This window comes from Uloborus diversus, chromosome 7, assembly GCF_026930045.1.
Source record: "Uloborus diversus isolate 005 chromosome 7, Udiv.v.3.1, whole genome shotgun sequence".
Lineage (NCBI taxonomy): Eukaryota > Metazoa > Arthropoda > Arachnida > Araneae > Uloboridae > Uloborus > Uloborus diversus.
Window position 1 is genome coordinate 128,602,769 of NC_072737.1, and position 13,014 is coordinate 128,615,782.

A 13,014-nucleotide genomic window follows, 5' to 3' on the forward strand; every position below is an offset into this window, starting at 1 on the left:
ATTAAATTCAACAAATGAAGCATTTTTTAGCTTATAAGCAAGCTAATAAACACGAGCTAGATAATTTTACTTAATAGTCATAACTAACATTTTACCGTCATAACGTGACATATTTACAAAGGAAAATCAAACAATTGATCCTGGGGAGGAAAAAAAATCCAAAATCTGTTGTCGAACAGAATGGTTCGCTTCAAAGTCGTGCAGCGAGCAGACAGAGCACAGTTGTTCATAGCAGTTTTAAAGCCATTATCCAAAAAATAGGTAGTATATCAGCAATTCCTCCCTCCCAAAAAAAGAAAAGAAAAGAAAGTTCAGTCTGAAAATAAACTAGATAATGCATTATTTTTTCCTTCAACTATAAAAAATTAAAAAAAAAAGTATTTCAACTAATTTTAGTCATTTAGACAAAGAAAATATCCAGCAGTTATTACTGCCCCTAAGCCAGATCTGAGGCAGAACTACATATGCAATATACCAGACATTCTCTGCAGTCTCTGCATGTGATGACCGGTCTGGCTGATACATTGCATATAGTTCTGACTTAGCCCTGGCTTAGGGACGGTAACTAACTGCTAAATATTCAAGCTTTGCCTTTAATACACGAGTCGAACCGCATCATGATGCGGACACTCGCTGCTGAGATAAATTTACTTTATCTACCAGTTTGTTGGCACTCTCAACTTGAATGAGATGACATCTCCCTCCAACTCGGTTATTAACTATTCTGGACTGAGGAGTTCTAATAAGAACGAAACTGCACTCTTTGGATGTGATCTGGTACATTGCATGTAAAGAAAATACCTGTTTTTAGTTATTAGATATTTGATCAAGAAGTAGTCAATGAGACAGTTGATATTCTTTAATCATAAAATTGTATTTAATAATTTTTATTTCGACCAATGTGTATCTAAAGTTAAACTTTATATTCCTGTTTTTATATGAATTGTTAATGATTAGTGATTAGGTTGTTAGGGTTGATGCACCAGTTTTTTTCATAATTTTGTTTCGTGACCAAAAAATGACCCAATCCTTTTACTTATTTTTTTCTCCTCGGAAAATCCCATTTCACCCTTTTGGAGGTAGTCATTAATAGGGTGGGAACCACTGATGTAGTAAGATTCTGTTTCATTTTTTCCAATACAGCGTGATGCCCAGAACTTTGGTATACAAACTTATATAGCAAGAGCCCATCAGCGCCAGACCTGCGTCATAGTTTAAAGGTCCAAATTATTTCTGCGTAAGCATATCACAGCAGGTAATAAAGGTTCGCTATTACTTAAGCAGAGTAGCGCAGGCTTTGTCAGGAAATGGGTAGCAAAAGTTGCGTCAAAAACTGAGTCATTTCATGTCAAGTGACCTCGTTGTCTCTACCCGACCATCTCCGATTTGAATGAAATTTTATAGAGGTTCAGACATGCCTTTGAAACTCACCTGTACAAATTTTCTGCTTCCACGACCCAAATCCTGAGGATCTAAGATCGATAAAAAAAGGGGGGGGGGGGCACCAAAATGGTGTATCAGCTTTGTGAAACAAATTGCCATGTTTAGCATTGTTCCCCCATCGGAGGCTATTTTGGAGCACACTTTTTTTTTCTTTTTGAGGTATCCTAGATCCTCATGATTTGTGTCTTCGAAGCTGAAAATTTTCATAGATTAGTTTCAAAGGCAAGTCTGCACCTCAATAGAACACCCTCAAAATTGGAGATGGTTGGGTGGGGACCACAAAGTCACGTGACACGGAATATATGATGTTTAGCTTATACAGCAATTTTACGCGCCTTTGCTACCTGTTTCCTGCCAAAACCAGCGCTAATCTGCTTAAATACTAGCTAACATATCTTGCCTTTTATGATGTCCTTACGCAGAACATTTTGAGTCTTTATACTATGAAGTAGGTCTAGCACTCATGGGCTCTTGGGTTATTACTGAAGCTGTGGGTAGAAAGCCACTTTCAATAAAGAAAGTAAATACGCAATTTTAAGTTCCCTTTTTTAAAAACAGAAAGTGCATTCCAGAGGATAAAAAGTCAATCTGCTCTCGCAATGTGCACACGAGATTTGTTTAAATTAGAAACACTTTGAAGTTAAAAATAAATGTACTTTTGTGTAATAAAAGAATGAGCACCATCCCTTCAGTTATAACGCTGGTAAAAATATGACAGAAAAATGAACTAAATTTGATTTCTTTGACCTATTTCTCTCTTTTGATGTATGTATACCCGCTTTATTGACAATTTACACGATTAGTTATTTTAATAATTATCATAATTAACAAATTGAAGTTTGAAATCTGTTGAAAGAAAATGCCTTTTTACAATATAGTGTTGTGCTACAAAATATAAATTTATGCTTTTCTTATGCGATTCATTGTTTTCAGAGTTATGTAAAAACGTTCAACCAGCCACTATATTTCCTCTCAAAATATGTATTACGAGTGTGAATTGGTCACGCAAATCACAAAACGCTGCGTTTCTTATCTCTGTGAATATTGGTCCTACTAATGTCAATTTTTTGTGTTGGTATTATTTTCCGAATGAGTTTATTTCCCTAAACATAATTACGAGAACCTAGGGGCCGTGTAAAAAGTAAGATTTATATTTTTGAAGTGAAACTTCTTATGCGATGACTTTGAAATTCTGATCCGTCTGATTTTTGTGTGATGGTAGTAGCTTAGTTGGTTTTATGTGATACAAAGTCACACATGCGCTCTTTCACTTTTCTTTCTTTCTCTTTGTCCGTGGTTGCCACGTGACGATCACTGAGTGCAGAAGTTAGCTATCAACAGAGCATTCGTTGAAACATGTGTACCATTGCATTTCGAGTTTGTTTATAATCTATTGTCTTTATTAAAATATGCAATTTTGTTGTAAATAAGCCTGAAAAATCTTGGCCGGAACTCGATACGTGGTCCGATGGGGTTGTTAGCTTATTAATTTATTAAATATAGTAATGATTAAATATTACTATGTGCAAAAACCGAGTTGAAGAACACTATTGTCTAAACTTCAGTCTGAATGATGTAGAAATTGTTTCAGGCAATAGAGAAAAAGTACTTAGTTAATAGAAGAAAGGATTTCATTTGTTCAATGTTTCGCAAGCAATTTTAGGCCTACCTTTTTAAGGCTGAGATTAGTATATTTATTTTCGAAAGCACCTAATTTTAAAAACGGGAAGCTTAATAATTCTCCCACAAGAAACGAAACTATGAAGTCAAATTAATTTTCTTTAATGACTGGTTTCTGCTCTTAATTCATTTTTAATACAAACAATACATACTTTAATTCTTTTTCAAAGTTCACTAACTCAAAAAATATGTATTTTACTGTTCCCCCCTACTTAGTGTTTATTACCATTATCTCTTACTGGAGGACCAGTGAGACAAAATTGTGTTTCGTTTGTACCATTTTGTAGTTTTTTTTCTAGATTCACGTTCACAATATCTATTACAGGGATAAATTCTGTACCATTTGAAATTAGTTGATTTCTGGTTTTTTAATGCTAAAAATGAATAGTTGAGTTTTTGTATCTCACTGTACACCCTCTTCCGCTATGTATGATCAATGTGATATAATTAAAAAACTGAACATACTGGAAATACTGACGCGTCCAAAATACATTTCGAGGTAATTCAATTATTAATTTAAAACGAGTAGCTAACAGCATCATCAAAAGCGAATCCTTTTAAGTATAAGCTGCAACTCAACTCCTCTAGTTATCACTTGAAGATGCTGTACCTAAAATGCAGCGGAAGATGAGAGTTTAATCTGCTAATCCCTCCTTTGTCTCTCTATTTGAGCAGGAGAACTTCAAACAAATCTCTCGGTTGAATTTCGAATTAATAGAGAAGGGTTCGAAAATATTTATTTGGAATTAGCTTACGAACTACGTAACAGCACGGATGTTTTAACATTAAAAAGGACCACTGAAGTATACACAGTACTTCAAAACTTTTCTGTTCCTCATTACTTTAATAAAGTGAAACAATTTTTAAAATGTAGGGTTTGAAGTATTATTTTACGAAAAAAACAAATGCCTCTCTCAACTGCGACATGGTGAATCCGTCACCATTTTTGGTGGGACACCTGTATGTAATAACTTTTCAGTTTTTCCTTCAGAGGATTATTTTTTAGCTTTCTATACTTTTTTATTTTACTGTAATGTTTTCCTTAAACTTTTCCCGAATTTTCATTAGTATCCGGGTCATTTCACAGTATTTTGTCCAAATGTAAAGTTCACAACATGACACTTTTTTTGCCACAACTACTTAATTTACTGCTTGATTAGCACAAAATTTTATTTTGAGTTGGTCCAAAATAAAACAACAATGTTCTAATCAAACAAAGTGTCACGTTGCGGACTCTACAGTCGGATAAAATACTGTGAAATGGCCCATACGCTTTTTGTCATCGTTTTAGGGCCATACAGTTTTCTGAGAGATTTTGATAATTTGACTAGCTTTATAAATGAACATTTCATGACTTTTGACAGCTTTTTGGAGGTCAGTTTCGTTCCATGACCATCGGCTAAATTTTCTTGTGTATGTTTGCTCGCAGGATTTCCGGAGAGAAACCATCGGATGGGCTTCCAGAAGTTAATATTAGATGTATAGTAATGTAAACCGGCTTCTTTCTCAAACTTAAGACTACGGCGTTTAAATTCCGAAAAATGTTCATCGTCTTACCCGAAACCATCGGATAAGTCGCTGGCCACTTAGCCGTGGCGACTAACTATGCCACCAGATTTTACGACTAATAGAAAGTTCACACCCCAAACTCACTAACATGAACCAAGTTATATATATTTCTACTAATGAAACTACGGCAAATGTGATTAAGAACATATGTTGGGATGTAATTTCACGTGGGATGTGAGGAAACAATTGGATGGCAAAACCATTTAAAAACACCACATAAAACAAACTAATCAACAAAAACTTTCTGTAGACTCTCTAGTTTTCATTCCAACTAGGGCTGCCCGCAAATGATTCCCCACTTTTTATTCACTAATTTGATACTTCCTCACCTCTTTGATACAAAATGCCCCACTTCACCTTACTCCCTCCCCTCCCCTCTCGTCACATATCACGCTATATTATACAAACATGTTATTTACAATTTTTTAAAAATTTCAAACAGAATGTGAGGTGTCACATTTCTTATCAAAATGTGAGCTGTCACAATTCTTGTCACGTGTTCCTTTCCCCCTTTTTGTTTGTCACATCTTCATGAGCTAGCTTTACATTATTTGAGGCCGTGAGAAGCAAAGGGAATGTGTAAGTGGACTTCATAAAGTTTCGAGTAAAACGCGTTTAAAGTTCAGATCCTAGGCAGACTTTCATTGAATTTTTTTCTTAATCATGCTGTATAGCAACACCCACCAAATCTACTAGTACCATCCCCTACTCTAAAAGAGAGGAGAGGGCCTCCTACCATTTGTACTGATTGTATTTAAATTTTTAATTTCGACACTTACATCTTTTTGCTTTTCGCAGTCGCATTTGTGGACGACACTCTGATTGGCCAGCTGTTTCATGGATCGTAGCGTATGGTTGCTATCGCTGGGCCGGTTTCTTCTTTGAGCCCCCTAAATTATTTTGAAATTACGGACAGGAGGTGTAATCTGCTGCTTCTGTAGTGTTATACGTGACTTTTAATGCTGCCACCTTGATGGTGTGTTGGTCCACGCTCAAACAACGTACTTATACGCAAAAATAATGTTTTAGTTCTTTTTTTTTCTAATTTTTTAATCCGAAACTATAGATATCAGTAAAATGTTAATTGTATTACAGTTGCCACTAATATGTATGAAAACTGTCTAATCAGCATTATTTAGCTACATCAACAATGATTGTTGCATTTGTTATGACCGAAGAAACGGAACAACATAATAACGTCAGCTAGTTGCATTCAATGAGCCGACCTCAGCTGCCATAAATGGGCTGGTAGCCTATTCCTGGAAACCGTACCGATAACGAGGTTAAACGTTTTCAAGGTTTTCGAGCTATACTGCAAAATGTCGTTGCATATCATTCAGCAAAATCAATCAGGAGTAATTTTTTCTGTACATGGATACTAACCTCATATTCCATAAATATAAAAATAATTTTTCTAGTTTAATATCAATGAAAATCGGAATGTTCTTAATTATCTTTTGAAAGTGGCTGTTCTGTGCTAGTTGAAAGTTTTCAAATCATGATTATTATTCCTTACGTACCAGCCGAAATTCCCAAATTTGCATTCCACGCGGCAAACTACAAAAATCAATCCTCATATGTATAATAGCCGAAGAGCGAGTAACGCGAGTGTTTTAACACGGGAAACTTTCTTATTATTTAATAATCATGACTTTTGTAAAGGTTTAAATAAACAACCAAGCTTTACGAGGAAAACTTGTTCCTACAATTCACTTTGTAAACAACTGTTTTTTTTCCCTTTGTTTCCAATTAGTTTCTAGGTAATATCGTCTTACGTCAGATGCCAACAAACGTGAGTTGACTAAAATCTGTAAAAAAAGGCACTTATTTCTACTTAATTACACGATCATTCTTGGACTTGTTGGATAATATATTCTACCTTATAACGTCGAAGGTTTATCACAGAAAAAGCACCGGTACTGTTTGCAACCGATGAGATGGAAAGGTGAACATCTGGGTTACAGCTGAAACATACTGGAGTACAGGAACGCTAATTTGTAGTTACAGTTGTGTGTTAGCCTCTAAATTAAGCCAGAGACCTTTAAATGAACGAAACCCACTCACCTAGCTGTTCTATTCCCCTCTCATTCAGATAGATAGAATATCTTCACTGTACGCTTGCTAATTCCATGGCAACTGTGGCCGGACAGTAATATTGAGCTTCGTTTTTTTTTCAAATGGTGTCTGTGTAATGAGGGAAATAAACACTGCCGTACTCTGAAGTGCTGTTTCTTTCCGTTGCAGGTTTGGCCAAGATGAAGAGCAGCGTGTCATTCCGCTGCATCTGGCTGTGCTTCAAGGCGCTGAGTGGCGGCGTCCTGCTGATTGCCATTGGCGTCGGCATGACCGTCTTCGGCTTCTACGCCGACACATTCGCCGTCCAAGAGCACCTCGACGAGGCCACCAACAGGACAGTGAGCGTGGTCAACGAGCACCTGAAGCTGCACATCCACAACCTCACGTACGTGGGGCCCGTGTTCATGGGCATCGGGGGCATGCTCATCGTGGCCGCCTGTGTTCTCACTTTCGACGGCAAGGAGGACGACCCCACCCGGGCGTCCCGAAACCGCCGGCCCTCGGACGCCGAGGGCACCGAACAGCTGCTTCTCGCCGTCGAAGCGTCCAGCAAGACGGAGCGCTGCAACGGGCCCGTCAGCCCGTTCATATGCCTGGACGCTCCGCCGGCCAGCATACCGGACAAGGGCGGAGGGGGTACGGAGGTGGTGACGGTCGCCGAGGTCGCTCGGAACCCGGCCACTATCCCGAACGGGCCGAGCCGGGCGAGGCCCCAGCTGCCCCTGCCGGTCCGCTCGCGCAACGACGCCGTCTCGCCGTCGGAGGCCACGCAGCCCCCGTCTTCTTCGTCCAGCCTCCAGTCGCCGGTGCCGCGCGTCGCCGTCCGTCAGCCGCCGAAGAGGCGGAAGAGCCACTTCCTGAGTCCCCTCTTCGACGAGTTTGTGCCCTCGCCGCAGGACATCCAGATCCTGGACCCGGACGGCTGCACGCCGGACGCCGGGTGCGCGCTCGAGATGGACGTCTTCAGCAACCGAACCACCAAGTGCCCACCGCGACTCCAGCTGGAACCCCGGTACCTGGCTTCCATCGAGAGCGACGGACTCTCGGACAGTGACACCGCAGAGTCCGAGTTCACGCTCAGCGGCGCCGGCAGCAGCGGGGTCCACAGGGGCCGCTTCTGTGACATCGAGGAGCAGGACATCCCTCTGCTCGGGCGGTGCAGCCCGCCCTCCTCGCCCGAGTACCCCATGGAACCGCTGCTCAAGCGAGATCGGACCGGACTGCGAAGGTTCCAACTCATGCGGCAGGCCCCCAACTCTCGGACGCTTTTCGATGGACCCTCGTCCGAAGGGGGTTCCAGGTAGGAGAGGGAGCAATTGTGTCGAATCATCATCCCCTCACTAGAGTCACGCCTTTTTGGATACATATGCCGTGTTTTCCACTTTTTTACTCAAGTTGAGGTTCTACGTCATGAGGGAAAATTCAAGGTAAGACCAAATTTATCTCTTCCTTACGACCATTATGCTGTGTTCAAGGGCTCGTTTACACAGGAAATCCAATGAGTCAGCTCAGAAATGGTATAAAAAATTCAGTCCGTTTGCATATTAACTAAAGAAAGTCAAATACCTCTTTTTCGTTTGGTGAGGGAGATGGTCGAAAATGCTGCCATGCTGAAACTCTTCTTTCTCCAATTGTAGAGTTTCCTTATTAGTACAGTGCAATTAGACACAAACCTCAACATCCAAGGTAAAAGTTTCCCACCAAATCCAAATTGTTGTATACTGTCCACATATTGTTAGGTAAAAAGTTACACTGTTTTCAGCGTCGGGTTTTGGGGGGAGGGGGAGGGAAGAAGTTGGTAAATTAGTAGTTTTTATCAATTATTTTTGGAAATATTTAAAAAAACTATGGCGTTTAGCGCGAAAAGTGCAATATACAAAATAATCTACACTAAATTACGAACAAAATGGTCCTAAGCATTATTTTGTTATGTGAACGATTCCAAAGTTATGGCGGGTAAAAAAATAGAAAATTTTCGCATTTTAAAGATCTTTTTTGGAAAAATGAAATTTTAACTACTACGTAAACAGAAATAAGTAAACAATTTTATTAAAAAGTAATACTGTACAATCGGATTGTAATCTAAAACAAGATAAGAGGCACCACATGGGGTTAGAAACGTAGAAATACTGAGAACAGCACTGGTCCGTCTGTCGTATTCAGGGTTGTCAACTTAAGGGTTTGACCCCTCAGTTTAGGGGGGGAATTTCGGAATAGTATTTTTTAGGAGTTACGTAATACTTTTTTGGGTAGATTTTGTGGCTAACAATTAGGGATTTATCATGCAAAAATGTGTGTGTGTGTGTGTGTGTTTTGTTTTGTTTTTTATTATTTTTTTAAAGAAATTGAAAGGAAAAAGGCATGATGTAAGAACACGACTCGACTAAAACAAGACTTTTATTTCTCGGCTTGAGCAACACAATCCGTTTTCCAAAACACCGTAAGTCTCTTTGTTATCAACTGGGGCTGTAGCAGATGAAAACATGAATTGTGATAAAGCACTTGAAGTTGAAATCTAGCTTTAAAACAGATTGAAAACAAAACATTCAGTGAGATACACTTGAAAAGAAATTTAGTTGTTCAATCTCTAGCCTCTATTACCAAGTCTATGACAATAAACAACAACACTGTATGTGTGAACTCTAATACTCTTTTACATTGGATGGTGTGCAATGTAAGAAGTGATGAGGAGACTTCAAAAAATATTTTAATTTGAGTTATGCATACCCTCCATCATTGTTCGACGAATCTGGCTTGATGCGGAAATGGCAAGCAAATCTTCAATGGTGTCCGTTATTCCAGATTCAAATGAATCATCACTCACCCCAAATTTAGGGAAAGTGTCCTACATCATTGATGGAGGTCACCTCCTTCATCGTGTCGTCTGGCGACGCCCACTTTCTGCACTTTGAGGCAGATTTGCCAGCAGTACATAGATTACATAATTGCTCATTATGTGCCAGCAATTGCTGTTTTTGATGAATACGAGCAAGGAACCACAAAAGAGGAAGAACACTTACGCAAATTACGTTCTACCTTTAACACTGAGGTGAAAGTTGAAGACTCAATCCATGTAACTATCCCCCAAAGTGAATTTCTAGCTAACGCTAAGAACAAAATGGGCGTTATTTCTCTCCTTAAAATGCACTTGCAAAGAGGCGGTTGGTTGCACAGTTCATCAAGCATCGGGTGACACAGACTTTTCAATAGTTTTAACAGCGAATGTCAGACCTAAAAATGGAGCTCATGTGCTTGGTGATGACACGGAGGTACTAGTCTTCTTGACTGTTCACACATCATCAGAAAACAAATTGAAAATGGTGATACCAAATAAAGGCAATCAGCAGAAAAAGGTGTACACTATTTCCGACATTCAGCGAGGCATTGGAGATATAGAAGGTGTACTCTTAGCAATGTACGCCTTCACCGGATGTGACACAGTATCATCTATCTACAAGAAGGGGAAAATTTCACCGTATAGGAACGTGCAAGCCAACCAACGCTCTTCGCACGAAGCTTCTAGTCTTTAACGATCCCACAGCTGACCCCAGTGGGTAACGCAGGAAATCATTTCCTTCTTGCGATGTTTGGAGCCAAGAATACTGAAGATCTAGATAGCTTTTGCTACCAGTGTTACTTGCAGGTTATTGCAAAGCAGCTGCTCAAGTTGGCTGCTCTATCCCCCACATCAGGAGTTTCCAGGCAGTATTCATATCCAACCTCACCAGGATCAGCAGTGGCTGGATGAGAAAAAGAATCCGCTCCAGTGGGGGTGGAAGAAGATTGGTGAACATCTGAGTCCAATTATAACAATGCGTTCTTCAGGAATTACTTTACCTCATAGTATGCGTTTACAAAGACGAATGCGTTTGTAACTGTGAGTGCAGAAATAATGGTCTGAACTGCTCAAGCATGTGCAGTAATTGCTCAGGCCTATTATGTAGTAACAGGAATATTAATATAATAAACAAAGATCTAGAAGAGGATGATGTTATGTTTGAAGAGGACTGAATACTGGTGAATACTTTACATCAATATGTCTCACTTAATGTTCAACATTTTTATTAAATATTAGTATTGAACACAGTTTACGAACTTTAAAAAGTTTAATAAAAATGGTTGCAATATACAAGCAAATATGCCTATTTTTTAAAGCAAAACTTTCAAAAGCTGCACTTATAAAAATGCTTTCATTAAAAGTGATATAATTATAAACCAGAATCGTTATCCATGTGACATATTTTTATATTTTAAAATCATCTATGATGAAAATATATTCATTCTTATTGCGGCATTGTCCAAAGAATGTTCGGGTTTCTCCGTGCCACAGATTTATACAGCCATGTGTGTGTGTGGTCCATGAAAGCCTCTTTTCCCTTAAAAGTAAAGCTCCTTGAATAGATGGTGAAGTTGTCGTTCCTTCAAGGGATTATCACAAACATACCACCGGCCCCTAAAATCGCAATTTGCTTTAACAAAACCCAATTCATACAAAAAAGTTAGTTTCCTTAGTGATAATGAATATTTTTTCCCAAAAATCTAAAAAAATATGAAAAATTTCTACTTTTACACCTTTTGTAACTCTGGAACCATTCACATAAAAAAATAATGCTTAGGATCATTTTGTTCATAATTTAGTGTAGATTATTTTGAACATTGCACTTTTCGCGCTAAACACCATAGTTTTTTAAATATTTTCTAAAAACTGATAAAAACTACTAGTTTACCAACTTCTTCCCCCCTCCTTCCAAAACCTGACTCTGAAAACGGTATAACTTTTTACAAAACAATATGTGGACTGTATAGAACAATTTGGAGTTGGAGGGAAAGTTTTACTTTGGATGTTGAGGTTAGGCCTTTTTTTGGTCTATTTGCACCGTACTGTATTGGGGTCTGAAAATGCCTATAATGAGCCGGCTTTTTGGTGAGTATAAACGGGCTCTAATCTGATTAGACTTTTTTCAAATTCTTTATGAACATGTCGGATATTATGCAACATTAGATGTCTTAATTGTCTCTTGCGGGTATATCTTTTAATGACATCAAAAATGTACTCAAGATTTAAGTGCAAAATTTCAATCATCCCCTATGAAGAAACATTGTGCAATATGTAGATTCTAATAAAAATATGAGCTATCATAATTATTATTAGCATTATTTTATACTTTGATTTTAAGCAGAATTTGTATTCTTTAAATATTGAGGAATGGTAAAATCTCTTTAAAAATGTTTATATGGCATTTCAGTTACTAAAAGGATGTATGATGAAATTAGTTTTGCAGTGAATATAATGCAAGTTATCTTAGTATTTACTGTCCCCTTTCGAAAATGCTTAAATTATGTTTAATTGTTTTTTCTTTTTTCTCTTGCGTTATACATGTGATTCAATAGGGTATTCATTCTCATTTTTTAATTATTTTTATTGAGTTTAAAAAATATATATGCAATGATCTGTGGTACGTATATTTGTTTAACAAGTAGATGGAATCTGAGGCTAAGTGAAATGGTGAAATATTTACGCTGTTTTAGTGCCATCTATCTGATAGTATTTGAACAATGTAGTAACATGTGTAACTTATTCCAATTAGGAAAAAGTTTCCTCTAAGGATCAAATCATTGAATAATACAAGTAATTTTCAAAAATTGTTTTTCATAAATGATAAAAGTTCTTGTTATCAATATTTTAAATATTAATTGAGACAAACTAATGTTCGGAGCGATATTTATTAATTTAATATTTCGCTTATTTTTATTTTGAGTGATTTGTACAATTAGTCAAGTGCATGCGGGGGCAAAATGAAATAGTTAATTTCTTTTGCTTATATAATCATTTGATAAATCCCTTGTGTATTCATTTATTGAATCATTCATTTACATTCCTTCGCAAAATAATTTACTTTTTTGTATTAATTCATTCACTGATTTTCTTATTTTTTTTTCTCTTTTTTTTCTAATATATTTATTTATCATTTATTTGTTGATTTTTTCAAGGTATATTAATTTATCTTTTTATTTCTGCGTTCATCTGATCAAAAATATTTTCAGTTACTAAATACAAAATATTTCATTAAAAAATATTTAATTTCTCACTTTGTCCCGCGAAAAAAAATTTGAAAATTTTCTAATTTTTTTGAAGGTACAAATTTACTGCAAAAAATAAAAAATGATGTTTCAATGCAAGTTTTTTTTTATAAATACATTGTACTTTTTCGTGTTTAGTAATTTTTAAAACAAGTTTCTAATTTG

The 13,014-nt window shown here is 37.4% G+C and overlaps 1 protein-coding gene across 1 annotated transcript in view; it reads left to right on the forward strand.

Annotated features, from left to right (window-relative positions):
- Positions 1-13,014, forward strand: part of LOC129225574 (uncharacterized) — a 243,051-nt gene that overhangs the window by 51,924 nt on the left and 178,113 nt on the right. Inside the window, exon 2 of the mRNA XM_054860022.1 lies at positions 6,937-8,195. Within this exon, the coding sequence (XP_054715997.1) occupies positions 6,948-8,072 (1,125 nt within the window). The 5' untranslated portion in view covers positions 6,937-6,947 and the 3' untranslated portion in view covers positions 8,073-8,195. The remainder of the gene's footprint in view (positions 1-6,936; positions 8,196-13,014) is intronic.